The sequence below is a fragment of the Myxocyprinus asiaticus genome, chromosome 46 (genome assembly GCF_019703515.2).
Source record: "Myxocyprinus asiaticus isolate MX2 ecotype Aquarium Trade chromosome 46, UBuf_Myxa_2, whole genome shotgun sequence".
Classification (NCBI taxonomy): Eukaryota; Metazoa; Chordata; class Actinopteri; order Cypriniformes; family Catostomidae; genus Myxocyprinus; species Myxocyprinus asiaticus.
In genome coordinates, this window is record NC_059389.1 from 4,062,980 (window position 1) to 4,080,375 (window position 17,396).

Here is a 17,396-nt window from a genome sequence, read left to right on the forward strand (position 1 = left end):
TTCCAAAAGCAGTAATCACCACTCCCAGAGTATCTGCCGCTTTAGGGGGGTGTATGCTACTCCCAAAAATAGAACAGAGAGATGGCGCAGCTGTAAATACCTCAAGAAGTGAGATCTGTGTATCCTAAAATGTTGAACTGAATTTTCAAAGGATCTCAACACTCCACTCTCATATAGGTCACAGAGTGTAGTAACCCGACTCACAATCCACTCTGACCAGCAGAAAGAGGATTTATTAATCCATAATTTTGGGTTCAGCCATATGCTCGAGGCAACATTTAAATAAATGTCAGAATTAAACACTCTGGACACTTTTGTCCATACCGCGTGCAAATGCGAGATAACGGGGTGTAACTTAACTTCTCTGATTAGTTTGAAAGAAAGGCTTTGCAATGGAGAAATAGGGGCAAGAACTTCCTGTTCAATACAAAACCAGGGAGGGGCTCTCTCAGGTGGAAGCGACCAATGAGCCAAATGTCTGAGACCGAATGCATAATAATAAACAAAATCTTGGGTAGGCCTAGCCCACCTTTGTCAATTGGCCTATGTACAGTTGTGCTCAAAAGTTTGCATACCCTGGCAGAAATTGTGAAATTTTGCCATTGATTTTGAAAATATGACTGATCATGCAAAAAAAATTGAGGATAGTGATCATATGAAGCCATTTATAATCACATAGTTGTTTGGCTCCTTTTTAAATCATAATGATAACAGAAATCACCAAAATGGCCCTGATCAAAAGTTTACATACCCTTGAATGTTTGGCCTTGTTACAGACACACAAGGTGACACACACAGGTTTAAATGGCAATTAAAGGTTAATTTCCCACACCTGTGGCTTTTTAAATTGCAATTGGTGTCTGTGTATAAACAGTCAATGAGTTTGTTAGCTCTCACGTGGATGCACTGAGCAGGTTAGATACTGAGCCATGGGGAGCAGAAAAGAACTGTCAAAAGACCTGCGTAACAAGGTAATGGAACTTTATAAAGATGGAAAAGGATATAAAAAGATATCCAAAGCCTTGAAAATGCCAGTCAGTACTGTTCAATCACTTATTAAGAAGTGGATAATTCGGGGATCTCTTGATACCAAGCCAAGGTCAGGTAGACCAAGAAAGATTTCAGCCACAACTACCAGAAGAATTGTTCGGGATACAAAGGAAAACCCACAGGTAACCTCAGGAGAAATACAGGCTGCTCTGTAAAAAAACGGTGTGGTTGTTTCAAGGAGCACAATACGACGATACTTGAACAAAAATGAGCTGCATGGTTGAAAGAAAAGAAGCTTTTACTGTGCCAATGCCACAAAAAACCCCGGTTACAATATGCCCGACAACACCTTGACATGCCTCACAGCTTCTGGCACACTGACATTTGGAGTGACGAGACCAAAATAGAGCTTTATGGTCACAACCATAAGCGCTATGTTTGGAGAGGGGTCAACAAGGCCTATAGTGAAAAGAATACCATCCCCACTGTGAAGCATGGTGGTGGCTCACTGATGTTTTGGGGGTGTGTGAGCTGTAAAGGCACAGGGAATCTTGTGAAAATTGATGGCAAGATGAATTCAGCATGTTATCAGAAAATACTGGCAGACAATTTGCATTCTTCTGCACAAAAGCTGCGCATGGGACGCTCTTGGACTTTCCAGCATGACAATGACCCTAAGCACAAGGCCAAGTTGACCTTCCAGTGGTTACAGCAGAAAAAGGTGAAGGTTCTGGAGTGGCCATCACAGTCTCCTGACCTTAATATCATCGAGTCACTCTGGGGAGATCTCAAACGTGCAGTTCATGCAAGACGACCAAAGACTTTGCATGACCTGGAGGCATTTTGCCAAGACGAATGGGCAGCTATACCACCTGCAAGAATTTGGGGCCTCATAGACAACTATTACAAAAGACTGCACGCTGTCATTGATGCTAAAGGGGGCAATACACAGTATTAAGAACTAAGGGTATGCAGACTTTTGAACAGGGGTCATTTCATTTTTTTCTTTGTTGCCATGTTTTGTTTTATGATTGTGCCATTCTGTTATAACTTACAGTTGAATATGAATCCCATAAGAAATAAAAGAAATGTGTTTTGCCTGCTCACTCATGTTTTCTTTAAAAATGGTACATATATTACCAATTCTCCAAGGGTCTGCAAACTTTTGAGCACAACTGTAACTTATTGAAATGTAATCTGGGATGCTTACCATTCCAAATGAAGGACTTCACTATGCTATCAAATTGCTTGAAATAAGAGAGGGGGACATCTACAGGGAGAAACTGTAGCAGGTAGTTGAATTTTGGAATACAATTCATTTTAATAACATTAACCTTCCCAATCATAGATAAATGTAATGAAGCCCACCTGCCCACATCGCTCGAAAACCTTTTTATTAAAGGGTCAAAATTAACTCTAAATAAATCACACAAATTTGCTGGGAATAAAATGCCCAAATACTTAATGCCCTGTTTGGGCTACTGGAAGACGCCTGGCTGCAAAGCCGTCACTGGGAAGTAGGCTGTCAGAGTCAAAGCTTTGGATTTAGACCAACTAACTCAGTATCCTGAGAACCTGCAAAAGTAAAACCTCCCGCCACAACCCCTGGAAAATCATCTTCCTTTCTTATCACGGCTGCTAATGGTTCCAGGGTAAGACAGAACAATAATGGGGAAAGAGGGCAACCCTGCCAGGTGCCCCTATCCAGAGTAAAATAATCTGAAATTAATCCATTTGTTTGTACCGCTGCTACCGGGTGTCTATAAAGTAATTCAATCCATCCAATAAAAGTATTCCCAAACCTGTATATTTCCAAAATCTTAAAAGATAATCCCATTCTACCATATCAAACGCCTTTTCGGCATTAAATGAGATGGCAGCGACCGGAGTCTGATCATTCGCTACTGACCACATGATATTGATGACAAGGCTAATGTTATCAGAAGAGCTGCGGCCCCGAATAAAGCCCACCTGATCTATATGTATAAGAGATGTCATATCTTTTCTTAATTGGTTAGCCAGAATTTTTGACAATAGTTTTACATCTAGCTGGATCAGGAAATGAGACGTTAACTCTTACACTCGCTTGGATCTTTGTCCTTTTTAAGAATCAGACTGATCCGGGCTTGTGTCATGGTTGGCGGAAGCTTTCCATTCTTTAATGATTCCGTATAAACTTCTAAGATCAGTGTAATGACTCCCCTGCTCTTACTTGAGCCAGCACTAAAGAAAACATGTCCACCCCATATCTTCCCAAATTTTTCAGCTTCCTGCGGGGAAAGATGCGTTTCTTGAAGAAACACTATATCAATAACCTTCCTTCTTTTTATGGGGTGCCCCAACCCATTCACATTCCACGTGGAGAGAGACAGTCCACTCATATTAACATTTGACATATTAGAAAAGATAGATTGTGTGTCAAAAATAAAATTATAAAGACCACATTACAACAGTAGTGCAACAATCAAACCCCAAACTTCCCCCTGAACCAAACAAACAGAAAAAAGAAAAACATGCGCATTAACCCCACGCACGACAGCGCCATCTGGCGTCCATCCCTCTAAATTCAAACAGTCCATATACGCCTATGAGAGCCCCCGCGACAACTTTGCCGTCGGATTGTTCAAGTCCGGTGTTTCTATACAAATTTTGTGAGACAAAATTACACAACAGAAGATAATCTATAAAACAAACCAGCCAATAGGCGGAATAAACACAAAAAATGTGTAGATTCATCCATATAACTGTCCCGAAGGTGTGTTCCTTCACAAAACAAGCTCCAGCCGCTAGCAGAACCAGCAAAAAAATAAATAAAAAAAGCCGTTCAGTTTCCTTGGGCAGTCAAACGAATGTTCAGTGAGCCGGCCCATTCGACAGCTACATGAGTACAACAAATGACCCAATCACTCAAATGTCCTGCAAGAAATACTCCACAAAACAAACTCCAACCAATAAGAGGCATAAGCACAAAGAACGTGCAGATTCATCCAGAACACTGTCCCGAAGGAGTGCTACTACACAAAACAAACTCCAGCTGCTAGGCGGAACAAGCACAAAAAGAAACAAAAAAGGCACTCAGTTTCCTCGGACGGTCGAGTGAATGTTCAGTGAGACGGACCACTTGGCTGCAACGTGAGTACCACAAAATAACTTACTCAGTCCATTGACTTTATGAAGGACATCGCTTGCTGGGGCCATCCTTAGTATCTATTCTCAATTTGGCCAGGAACATCATTGCAAAAGCGACCTTCCGTTGATGTAAGAGTTTCTTGCATTCCTTGAATCGATCACGTTTCTCTCTTGATGAATTCGCAAAGTCTGGGAACAAGAAAATGCTGTGGTTCTTCCAAGAAAGCCTTCCTTTACACCTCGCCTCGCGTAGCACAAGATCTTTATCGGATGATCTCAGAAATTTGGCCAGAATTGATCGGGGCCTGTCTCCCTCAGCGGATCGCCAAGCCGAAACCCTGTGAGCTTGCTCCACTTCTAGCTTATGGCCTGTTATGTCAAGCAAATTCGGGAAGAGCCCGTCCAGGAATTTCACCATATCCGGACCTTCTTCGTCCTCAAGAATTCCAACAATTTGGATGTTATTTTGCCGGTTACGATTCTCCAAGTCCTCCAACTTCTACCAGACGCGCTCCAAATCCACCTTGGTCGCTAGCGGATTAGCAGCTAATTCCCTCTCCGATGACTCCAGATAATCAATCCGTTTCTCAACATCCCCCACTCTTGTAACCACCTCAGTGAATTTTGTCTCCATGGCAGTGATCAATCGACATATTACAGCAAGATCCTCCAAGTCAGCAACGACCTTCATCAGCATTGCTGACACGTTCAACAATTCTCGCCGAATTTCCTTTCTCTTCTCCGAACAAACTGGCTCCCGGGCTTGCGGCCTGCTGCTCAAGGGCGTCCGCTTGAGCATGTAAGTGTCTTGTAATGTCTCCAGAGCCCGAGGATTTTGAATATTGTCTTCCTAGAACAGTTAAGGATCAGGGTGTATTGAATCTCACTGGTATATGACATAAAAGTATTAAAACTAGCAGTTTACACGTCCGAACCTCGCATGGCGTCATATGACTCCCCCCAATATAATGCTTTATTAACATTTTCCAAACAAAGCCTTCCACAATATAAAGATAGAAATGCACTAAAATAGCACCAATTTAAGTAACATTAAATGTTCAAAGTCTAAGTGGGAGTTTGACTAATTGAAAGAACTAGTCTTCACATAGGCTGCATATTCATTGCAATGGGCATTAAACCTCTTAAACTCTTATCTTCCACAGACTGTGACTTTCCGCTTTGCTACAGCAATCGTGAAGCCCTATTAATGATTCATGTCAGAAATGCATTAATTGTGATTAAGAAAAATTAAGGCGTTAAACTTTTTTAATAAATCGCATGCATTCACACGTTGGGCTCTTTTTTCGTGAGTGTGCAAAGCGCAACGACAGTGCACAACGTATTATCCAATTTTTGTGAGAGTGCTAATTCTATGCAAAATTTTCGTGCCAGCGCAAAACTCAAATGGGCGTGGGAAGTCCAGTAGTAGTCAAGTAGTGTTTGCGCCACTATTGGTGTAGGCACGCAAACTGTGGGTGTACTGTATGTAAATGAAGTGCCGCAAAGCGCAATTTGTTGTTTTCCTAAGAATTTGGTCGTTGCGCTAAGACGTTTCAATACCACGTCTTAACTCAGCACAAAGTCCGAATTCAACTCCTGCCTTTGCAGTTTGGAGATTTCTCCAGCAGGTGGTAATAAAGTTCATGTCCAAATTCTGAAAGTATAGAACATAAAATAATAACCAACATTAACCTTTACAATCGCTGTTGAAGCTGTTTGTTGAAACAAAAAATTATGAGATTTGTGTTAAACTATCTAGAGGTCATGGTTTATTTTTTTCAAAAATTATTATTATTATTTTTATTGTTATCTTTAAGTCACTGCAAAAGGGGCCTGTGGAAGAAGGAGAGAGTAAAATGTTTGGATTTGGTATGATTTGTTTGACCACTTCGTTATTTTGATTATATTTTCGTTTCCTTTGAAGTGCAATTTTAATTTAGAAATATTTTGGTTAAATTTTTTCATGTTGCAATAAATGAATTCAATTTTTCAAAATCAATGTCGACCGGTAGAAGTGAAGTGCGTTCTGAAACAATCACTGTTAATACTAGCCATGATTTGTGTGTCAGTAGATGAAAATTATTAATAATACTTACATTCTCTGTAATTTAACGGAGCCTACATCCATATCCTGAACCACATTTTCCATGCATATAAAAGGAACGTGTCCTATTTAACAAGGATGCACAAAATAATGTAAATTCATATTTCTATTCTTCCAATTCATTGCATACAGTCAATTTAAACTACCAACTTATTATGAATGTACTGTCTTAGTTTATATCGCTGGTGCTAGACTGGGAATTTTTATACTGTGGAAGGCTTTGTTTGGAAAAAGTTAATAAAGCATTATATAATTACATATTGTTTTGTTTTCTTTCCTAAGAAGGAAATAAATACATTTTGACAGGAAAAGAAGTATATATAATGTCAGATTTCAGCACTTTCAAAATCTGTGATTAATCGCGATTAACTACAAAAATGTATGCGATTTATCGCGATTAAAAAAATTAGCGACTGACAGCACTAATATACAGTGTATATATATATATATATTGTATACTATATATATATATATATATATATATATATATATATATATATATATATATATGCACCCAAGAATTTAACCATTTTGTCTCTTTTTTTGTACAGTGTTATGCTATATACTTTAAAAAAGTATTATTTGAGTGTACCGAGCATAACAGCCAGCTTCAGTTATTGTTAATGAAACATATTGAAAAACAATAAAATTTGTACAGTGTCATCACTATTGTTTAATTAATCTTAACCAACATTAATTTACTGCATTAACTACTGCCCAGATTTTAGAAAGGCTGCATTACCTGCTACAACAATAGCCTGAAATGTCTTAACAGCTTTTAAGCTAATTGGTAATATAAATCAACAGACCATTTGGCTTTGTTAACTTAAAGTCATTTCAGAGGTGGAGCATTTAAAACATTTTGGATGAAAGATTATGAAGACAAAATTTTTTGTCTTTAGAATAACGTCCACAGAATTGTGCAAATATAAGTCTAAGAATGTATTAAAAAAGTAAATAAGGTCAATTTAGATTTCATGTTGACTTTAGACAATTTGTTTGGAACTACCTCAAAGGCTGGAAAAGCCAAAACAGAGAGCATATAATTGATCTGTCATAATTTGAAACTTGTCTGGTGTTGTTGTAGTACCTGGAGTGGATTGGTTGTTGCTTGGCAACAGACTGATGGTGGCTGATTGGTTGGTTGTCGCAGGTGTCGGAGGGCAGCAGTCTGGGTGATTGGACAGAGATGGAGAGGTTGATTCTGTGTACAAACAATAAACTGCAATTCAACTTTGAAAATAATAATGTATGGGAGAATATGTATACAGTACATATAGAAATAATTATAACATCTGCATTATTTGTGTGTGTTGTTCTGGTACCTGGAGAAAGAGTGGATGTGGTTACTTTGGGAGGGGAGAAAGAGGCCTGATGAGCCAATCCCAGAGCAGAACGAGACCTGTTTAATAACCCATAGAAAAAAAAAATCACTAATGAAATCTTTTCAATATCTCAGTTGTTTCTCATAGACAGCAATGAGATTAAATGGAGAGCAAATGGAGACTTCTCTGATTGGCTGATGCTTCTCTTGAAAAAAAAGACCTCAGTAATCTCACGTCTCCTCTACAGTTTCAAAAGTGATCTCAACAATGACTAAAACTGTGCTCAGATTTGCAAAGATACCTATTCTGCAATCAAAAGTCAGAGATTTCCTCATAAAATCTTTTAAAATGCTGAATGAAGTCGTTCCATGCTGAACAGGAGGATGAAGTGATACAGAGGAACAGAGTGAAAGAGGAGTGGAGAGAGTACCACAGACAGAAGGATGGACAGAATGTGACAGTTGCAGTGAGGAAGGGCGTCCAAGAGATCAAGAGAAGGCAGCGGGACGCAGAGCTACAAATGACAGGAAATACACAGAGAGAATGAGTAAGGAGATAAAATGAGAGTATATAGGAATAAAGAGAAAGAAAAGATGTGTTTGTGAGTGTGTGTGTACATACCCCTCGCCATCAGTTATGGTTCCACGGTGTTGAAGATTGAGCACATATAGGATGGACATGGAGATGACACTATGGAATGAGACAAAGCGAGATGATAGTGAGCATGAAATACTATTGTAATAATGATTTAGCGTGAAATTTTTGTTTCTCACCTAAATGCCATGATGATGACCAGTGCCAGGATGGTGCCCTGCATTAACTTGAGACTCAGGCAGCCCTGCTCTGGGACGGACTTCTGCAAAAGCACACCAGTCAACAATTATTTCATCTCATCTCATCTCATCTCATCTCATCTCAACCACTCCATTTTATTTCTTCCAGCTCACTCCATCCATCCTATCCCATCCCATTTTATCTGATCTCATCTAATCCCACTGCATCCAATTACATTCCATATTTTTCCATTCAATTCCATCTCTTTCCATTCCACCCCACCACATTCCATTCAATTCCATCACATTCCATTCTACTGCATCACGTTCCATTCCATCACATTCCATTCCATCTCATTCCATTCTATTGAATCACATTCCAGTCTATCACTTTCCATTCCATTCCATTCCATTCCATTCCATTACTTTGCAATCAATTACATCACATTCTATTCCATTCCATTGCATAACATCCCAGTCCATCACTTTCCATTTCATTCCATCTTAATCTATTTCACTCCATTCCATCATTTTCAATTCCATCTCATCTTTTTTGTTAACACTTTTTTATTTATTCATATACTATATATAAAAACAGAATAAACAGAATATATATATATATATATATATATATATATATATATATATATATATATATATATACACACACACACACACACAGAATCAACTTTAACCCCCATTATTTCCCCCTCCACCACCCCCAGTAACACCCTGTCCCTCAACAAACCCTAAATTACACAATGCATACATATAAACAAACAAACAATATTTTATTTGAGAAAATAAAAGTATAAAAATCAACAAACAAAGAGAAAAGAAAGAATTCCACAAAGAACAGAATCCACAATTACTACCATAATTTTGTTTCTCTCCACATGGTCCTCACTGAGAGTGTCCAATCTGCCAAACTGTTAATATGACATCTTTTCAAATGCTGCTACCCTGCCCAATTCGGTGAACCATTCTTGAAATGAGGGAGTGCCAATTGACTTCCGTCCTCTAAGAATTATTTGTCTGCCGATCAGTACGCCAGTTTGGACCCAGCTTTTAGTATATTTGTCACCTAGTTTAAAAACTGCCCCATCACCCAATTTACATAGTCTGGGGCAAAATGAAATCTGAGTATCTAAAACCTCACAGATAATATTCTGGACTCTTGCCCATAATTCTTGAATCTTAGCGCAGAACCACAGAGCATGGGCTATGTCTCCTTCCTTCAACTGACATCACCAGCAGGTAGGTGTGTCTTTTAAACCAAGCCTAAACAATCTAGAGGGAGTCCAGTAGAAACTATGCAACATCTTAAACTCAATAAGGCATACCCTTGCATCCCTAGATACAGTTTTAAATTAAAAAATTGTTTTATTTCCCACTCAAGTTCAAATCTCTTTCCCATAACCTCTTAAAAGCTGTTAAGGCCCCATCACCAAGACTCTGAATCAATGAGGAAAAATATACTGATGCTTCATGCCCCTTTCCAAAGGCTGTGAGCACCAAACAGAGGGTGTATGCAGCTTTAGGGGGCTGTGTACTGCCACCAAAAATAGTAAATGCCGCAGCTGTATATACCTGAAAAATTGAGACCTAAAAATCTCAAATTGCTGTGTTATATTTTCAAATGATCTCAAAGCTCCGCTTTCATACCAACACCCCTCTCAATCCATTCTTTCCAGCAAAAGGGGGACTTGTTAATACACAATTTGGGGTTCAGACATATGCTTGAGGAAACATTTGGTGAGTATCAAAATGAAACAAACGGGAAACGTTTGTCCATACTTAATGTAAGTGTGAAATAATGGGATGCATTTTTACTTGTCTGATAGAAAGACTTTGCAATTGCGAGATTGGGGCAAGGACCGCTTGTTCAATGTAGTACCAGGGAGGGGCTCTCTCAAGTGGAAGAGATGAAAGTGTCTAAGATTAAAAGCATAGTAATAAAACAAAATTTTGTGGAGGCCTAAACCTCCCTATGTAATTAGAACATATTATTAAGATCTCATAGTAATTAGAACTCACAGAACAAAGTCTCTGTCAGCCGACCGCAAGAATCTTGCCAGGATAGATCAGGGTCTGTCACCCGCCATAGGAAGCTGACCGAAAACTCTGTGGGAGTGCTCAATTTCGAGCCGGCAGTCCGCTGTGTCAATCAAATTCGGAATAAGCCCGTCCAAAAACTTCACCATATCTTGACCTTCCTTTCCCTCAGGGATTCCAATGAAACAAACATTATTACTCCTGCTCTGATTTTCCATTTCCTCTAGTTTTTAAGCTTTGGTAGCAGGCAGTTTAGCCTGTAGCTCTCTTTTGGCCGACTCCAGAAACTCAACCTGTTTTTCAACATCGTCCATTCTTGTGATCAGGGTGGAAAGTTTCGCCTCCATAGATGTGATTGCTCAACGTATTTCTGTGAGGCCCTCCAAGTCAGTCGAGATTTTCATCAGCACCGCATAAATGTTCGAGATCTCCCGACCTACTTCACGAATCTCGCCGCCACCATCGACCGGACCCCCGCCATCCCGATCCAGCGAGGTGTCCGACGCATGAGAACGTAAGTGCTTTTTAATGTCCCCACAGGCCGATGATTTCGAATTTTTCAACATCCTGCCCTCCCCGCACAGTTAGCAAACAAAACTATTACAGTTCTTACTGGTTAATATTGCTTTAAAGGTTAATTGTAGCAAAGTTTAAGCGGTGCTCGCCTTTAAGCAACCAACATTCGCATACCATCACTTTCAATTCCATTCCATCTTAATTTATTCCATCACTTTCAATTCCATTCCATCTTAATTTATTCCATCACTTTCAATTCTATTCCATTTCATCATTTTCAATTCCATTCAATTCCATCACATTCTATTCCAGTGGCAGGGCAAGCATTTACAGTCTAGGCCTTCAGTGTGATTCATGCCATTAAGAAAACACAGTTTCATAATGAATAAGACAAACCCTTATGCCTTTGGGCATCATACATTATGTCGCAGCTAACTAGTAATACCAATTGACATTTTAAAAACACGTCCATGCACGAAAGCCAGAACTGGAAATGACATTTAATGCTCAAGCAAGCATAATTTTAACTGCAGCAGTCTCCCAAAAATCATAATTTTTCATATGAATCTACCAAGGATGTCTATATTACCTGGAAAAATCGATCTAATAATATTTGCAATTTAAATGTTGTTTGCAATAAATTTCGTTTCGTCAGGGTACACGGTTATGCTGCGTTCCATTCAAGTTGGATGAGGGATATTCCTACTTGATATCTCTGACCATAAATGCATTCCATTCCCCGATATTCGGAAGATGACGTTTAAGGAAACAAAACTGCAACGCTCCCGTTAGCTTAGCAGGGGTCTGACTCTCATTAGAGATGTCTCCTAGCAACCAAACTGATAAACAATGCTGCAGCGCTAGCATTTGTGCTTCAGGTGTACGATTATCAAAAGAGATTATAATGTTTTATACACCTGTTTCTGCTGGCGTTTGTTAAACAAGCTTTAATATCATGTAATGTGGAAACAAACTCATTTATCGATATTACTTAATAAAGTGAATGTTTATCACTTTGTATATCTCCTTATCACATGTTTGTGTGACATCATGCACCTGCATCTTGGCGAAATCGGAGTTGAGAATTTCTGCACGAGCCTACAAGTTGTAATTCTGACTTCAATATGCATTCCATTGCACTTTTCCCAGTAGGAAGTTGTAAAATCCAACTTTCCGAGTTGAATAGAACGCAGCACTACTTTTCAAAACTTGATCCGACACTGAATGCTCCAGCAGCCTAATTTACACTTAGAAAACTCCTGATGTTGCTATAACAATGCAAAAAGCACTTACCAATTTACTAGAAGTGAAAATCAGTCCTCCTTTCCTGTTTAATAAATGAAGCAATCACACGGTCATGCAGAACATCTCATGTTTTTAAATCCATAAGGATCTCTTTCTCAACGGCAATACCAGCACTGATGACAGTCGACTCGTCAGACAGCTTGATCTTATGCTTTTCGCTCTTGAATACCATACATCACTTAAAGTGTGATTGCGACACTCAAGGCCAGCTAGAAGGCCTCGACCGGGACATATCCTAAAGATCACACCCACCAAGAACAAATAAATCAATCTGATTGGCTGATAAATCTGACAATCTGACTTTAGTTGCCCATTCATTTGCACTGTTGAGGGATTCTGAAGAAATTATGAAGACCTGAGGGGGTGGAGCTCAGACTCACGCACTGCTTCGGCACGTGATTTGTGAAACAGTTGTCACACTTTGCTTGTAAGCATCAAGGAATAAATTCTGACTGGATAAACTTTTCGTTTTTCTCTATTTGTTTGTAGATTAATTAAGAGTGGAAAGCGATTAAAAATACATAGGCAAAAAGGTGATTGAGAATGAAAGGATGAAAAATATTTATTTTTGGGCATGTTAGGCCAACAGAGAAGGCTTTGCTGGCCCTGAAAATTCGCCACTGTTCTTTTCCATTCCATTCTATTGCATCACATCCCAGTCCATCACTTTCCATTCCCTTCCATTCCATCAATTTCTATTCCATTCCATTCCACACCATCTTAATCTATTCCATTCCCTTCCATCACTTTCAATTCCATCACATATTCCATTCTATTGCATCACATCCCAGTCCATTCCATCACTTTCAATTCCATCACAATCTATTCCACTCCATTCTATTGCATCACAATCTTGGATTTAGGATGGACCCCACCGAACCTCACCGAAATGACCTGCCGGTTGAACTGCGATGCACCTCATTGATCTCTGCCTGCATCACCTTTGTCTATTGATGGACTACACTCTTGAAATGGAATACACAGACTATCATTTAATTGCAAACAAAACCTTTCATCAGCCAACTAACAAGGACAGTGCATCTATGTGAAGTTCTGCAGTTAATCCAGGATGGACTTCAAAGACATCAGTCATTAATCTTACAGTTCATAAAAAATATTTTTTTTAAACACTAGACCTTAACACTTACTTGGTTTACTAATTTTAAACCATGACTTGCACTGCACATAAATAACTAATATTGCATTATACTCATGCTGGTTAGCCAGAGGGGAACTGGCCCCCACAGTGAGTCTGGTTTCTCCCAAGGTTATTTTTCTCCATTAACCAACATCTTATGGAGTTTTGTGTTCCTTGCCACAATCGCCTTCAGCCTGCTCACTGGGGTTCTAAATACAATTATTATTTAATTTTTATACACAATTTATTAATCATATTTAATCAAACTACACAATGATGACTCTAAGACTTTATAGATATTACAGTTTAATTTTTTAATCCATGATTTTCTGTAAAGCTGCTATGAAACGATGTGTGTTGTGAAAAGCACTATACAAATAAAAATTACTTGACAATCCAGTCCATCACTTTCCATTCCATTCCATTCCATCTTAAACCATTCTATCCTAAACCAAATTCCATTCTATTCCATCTTATTCTAATACATTCCATTCTAGTTTATTCCATTCGATTCCCATCCGATTCAAACCAATCTTGTGTTTTTACATACTTTTTTATTTTTACAGTGAAATCTGTTTAAAATCATACCTTGTTTCCTGGCTTGGCTGATTTCTTCTTGAGTGGGCCACTTCCTGTTCTGCTAAAATAACTTCCTGATAGGCTAGAAAATAAAGAGCAAATTGTTTTAGACTTCACTCTGAATTCACTCAAACAAATCCACCTGTGATTGCACAAACAGACAAACACACACACACCTGGCTGTGCCTCCACTGACGGTGCTCTTCATGCTGTCCAGCCGGCGCAGTTTGGCGAGTTTTCGGCTCCAGCGTTCAAGCTCGTCAATGCGAGTCTCCAGATTATCGGTGAGTTTGCAGAGTTCCTTCACCGCCCCCACATTCTCCATAAAGATTCTCTCCTGTAGAATTACAAACACACCCATGAAATGATCAGTATGCTGAAGTCTGTATGAGCACGTGTGTGTGTGTGTGTGTGTTCTCGTACTTTATTGACGACCAGTAGATTTGGGATGGTCTCTCCATTAGCACACAACACGTCTCCGCTCTCTTTCACAGCTTCCGGCAAAATCTGCTGGACTTCTTGAGCAATCACCCCTGATGGCACACACATACTAACCTGTCACTGCCTGAGTGGATTGTAAGTGGACTTTATGAGTGAACTTTAAGTTTCTGTTAAGGACAAGTTTTACATTCTAAATTGTATCTGAAAAAATACTTTTTGGGTGAATGTCACAAAAAAGTCCAGGTCATATTTCATCCCACAATCAAAGGAATAAACACATACAATACACTCTAATTACTATAATGTGAAAATGTGTGATTTAAATTTATGTGACTACATTCTAAAAAACAAAACTGGTTGACTGATCAGCCATCTGGTTTTAGAGGAGTTTTTAAAGCACTTTTTACCTTGTCGGGCTTGGAGACCATCTTAACCAGCTAAAACAATCTTAAACCAGCTGTTTTTGGGGTGACCGAGGCACTTTTTTACATTATTTTGTGAGATTCACCCTTATATTCCGGAACTATTGGGACTGGGATTATAATTTGTGGTGACAGTACCAGTCTCAGCAGTCGCATCAATGCCCACTGTGGCTGCAAACTCAGGCTTATACTGATAATGCACCAGCCTCATTTGGGAAATCCGCCTCAAATTATCGGTGGTGTCCACCTGAAAAAAAAAAAAAAAAAAAAAACTGAGAAAAAACTGAAAGAAATAAGACAGCAAAGTGCAAATTATCACAGGTGGGTGTATATGAATAGAGAGAGACACATACACAAACACATACACAAAAATACAAATCTACCTCCTTCACATTCTCTTTGGCTCTAATATCAGAAGGGTGCACAAGGGAACCCATGACCTTCAGGTTGCCATGGACGACCAGGACCTCGTCGGGACGATCTGTGTTGATGCCCACCCGGCCGTGATGGTACACAGAGTCTGCCAGCTGCCCTCTCTGCCACAAGACTTCACTGTCACTTTCAAATTGACCTGGGTTAGATGCCTAGAGAAAGAAAGAAAAAAAGAAAGAAAGAAAGGGGCTGAGTGATAGAACAATAATGTAAGGAATTAGCTGGGAAAGCAAGTTGTTACTGCAATTTCAGCTTCAAATAAACATTTTGCAAACATTTGTTTCAGTATTTTCTATTATCTCTAACTAACATTAATAAAAACGGTCAAAAAAGCCATTATAAACAAATCGATTACACAGAAACACTTAATTAATAAGACAAGAAAATGCTAATATTTAGAGCCCTGTATACAGTGACAGTGATTGGTCAGAGTCTGATAATTGACACACAGAGACAGGCTGTGATTGGAGGAGGTCGGTCAGACACGACCAGACTGACAGCGGTTACCCTGACGATGATCCTCTCAGAGACTTGAGCAGCCACCGTGAAGCTCTGACTGTGACACTGAGCCTGAAGAGCTACAACCAGCATGAAGTATCTACACACACAAAGATACAAAATATATAGTTAAATGTTTTATTCATGAAAAGTCATGAGAGTTTTTGTTTTAAATGAATATTCTGGGGTATTTTGAACGTCCCTCAGATTGTAAAAATGAATGGAAAACGTGTTTACAGTAAAATGTTCAAATGAAGGCCTAGCAGGGAATATTTCAGAGTGGTTATAAGCTGAAATGTGAAGCCTGTATTTTTGTTAAAGCACATACAAGAATGTTTTAGTAAAACTTTTTGTTATTTGAGCTATAAAGTTGTCTAAAATTATCTTTTTGAATAGCGACTAATTTTAAAGCTGGATGTGATGGATTAAGTGTTTGGTATTAGGCCTGTTTTAAAAGTTTATTCCTGGTGCTGTGTGTTCGTCTGCTAGGTTTTCATTTCTGTATGTGTTTTCCTTACATTTAAAAAAACTGAAGGATGAGAAGACATTTCCTGTGGTAAACGATTGCATGCCACAGATGTTGTCAATAGCACTTAACCCCTTACTATGGTGCATTTTTGGGCTCGCAATTTTTCACTCTCAAAGCTCACAAATCACACATACTGTGGACTAATTGAAAAAAATTGGTCTAATTTTTTTTTGTTGTCCTAATTTGTAAACATGTAATTCTGGTTCTGTTCACTCTACTTCACTTTGTAAAGTCTTATTTTATTCCACTAGATTGCAGCAAGCACTAGAAAAAAGAAATTTTCTCTATCACATTCCATCACAATATACAGATCTGAAATGTAGGTGGCGCTCTAACACATTTTCAGTCTAATTTTCAGTTCATGCACCACCCTCATTGTTTCAATGAATATCTCGGCCTCTGAGTGGACTAGAAGCTCAATCTAGATCATTATAAAGCTGAGATCCTCCCTGATGATAAATATAACATTTAATAGATAGTCAAAAACATATTTTTCTGATGATTTGTTTAGAATGCTTTTCCTTCTAGATGGCATATTTTGTTCTGGACATCTAAGATACAACATTAGATTATTCAGCCAAGCAAGCTCACAGACAAGTAAAAAATGGCTCATTTCTTAGAGAACTTCTGAAGGTAAAAGCAGATATAAAGCTATTTTAGCTATATGGGGCTTACAGCAGCAGTTATCGGAACATAAAAGAGACATTTGTATTTGATGACTTACAGAAATCATATTTCACTTTGTGATTCTTTTGAAAATCTTTCAAACTGTGGTATTAGGGCAACAAAATAAATGGTATAGTCACATTGCTACGAATGTGAGCTTTCATTTGATATGTGACTTGCCCATTTGCTATGTGAAGGACTTTTATTTTCATATAAATATTTCTATCCCATTACCTGTAGTATTTTTTCAACACGAATGTTTTGAGGCCCTATTTTGTTATTTTAAGCAGCATAAATGCAGAAGTTATGGTTATCTCAGAAAAGTTCAGATTCAAAGCTTTCAAATGATACCTCATATGCCTGACTTACGTATACGGAGACTTCAACATTTTAAACATAAACTTGTTTTGCTACATAGTGCCCCTCTTTGGACCTGTCAGCGGGTACATAGAGTTTAAGGGGATTTATGCTACAAAAATAAACTCTGAATATTC

At 38.7% G+C, this 17,396-nt stretch overlaps 1 protein-coding gene across 5 annotated transcripts in view; it reads right to left on the minus strand.

The window, feature by feature from the left end:
• The window catches only part of LOC127436164 (myelin regulatory factor-like), a 70,896-nt gene that overhangs the window by 9,489 nt on the left and 44,011 nt on the right, over positions 1–17,396 (minus strand). The window contains exons 11-21 of one of the 5 annotated variants that reach the window (XM_051690154.1): positions 15,717–15,807; positions 15,161–15,361; positions 14,916–15,024; positions 14,338–14,447; positions 14,091–14,251; positions 13,924–13,996; positions 8,322–8,404; positions 8,170–8,238; positions 7,979–8,062; positions 7,549–7,625; positions 7,314–7,427 (exon numbers count right to left, since the gene is read on the minus strand). In XM_051690154.1, the coding sequence (XP_051546114.1) occupies positions 7,314–7,427; positions 7,549–7,625; positions 7,979–8,062; positions 8,170–8,238; positions 8,322–8,404; positions 13,924–13,996; positions 14,091–14,251; positions 14,338–14,447; positions 14,916–15,024; positions 15,161–15,361; positions 15,717–15,807 (1,172 nt within the window). Of the gene's footprint in view, positions 1–7,313; positions 7,428–7,548; positions 7,626–7,978; positions 8,063–8,169; positions 8,239–8,321; positions 8,405–13,923; positions 13,997–14,090; positions 14,252–14,337; positions 14,448–14,915; positions 15,025–15,160; positions 15,362–15,707; positions 15,808–17,396 lie in introns of all 5 variants that reach the window. The other 4 variants (XM_051690155.1, XM_051690153.1, XM_051690157.1 and 1 more) reach the window with 4 other exon arrangements.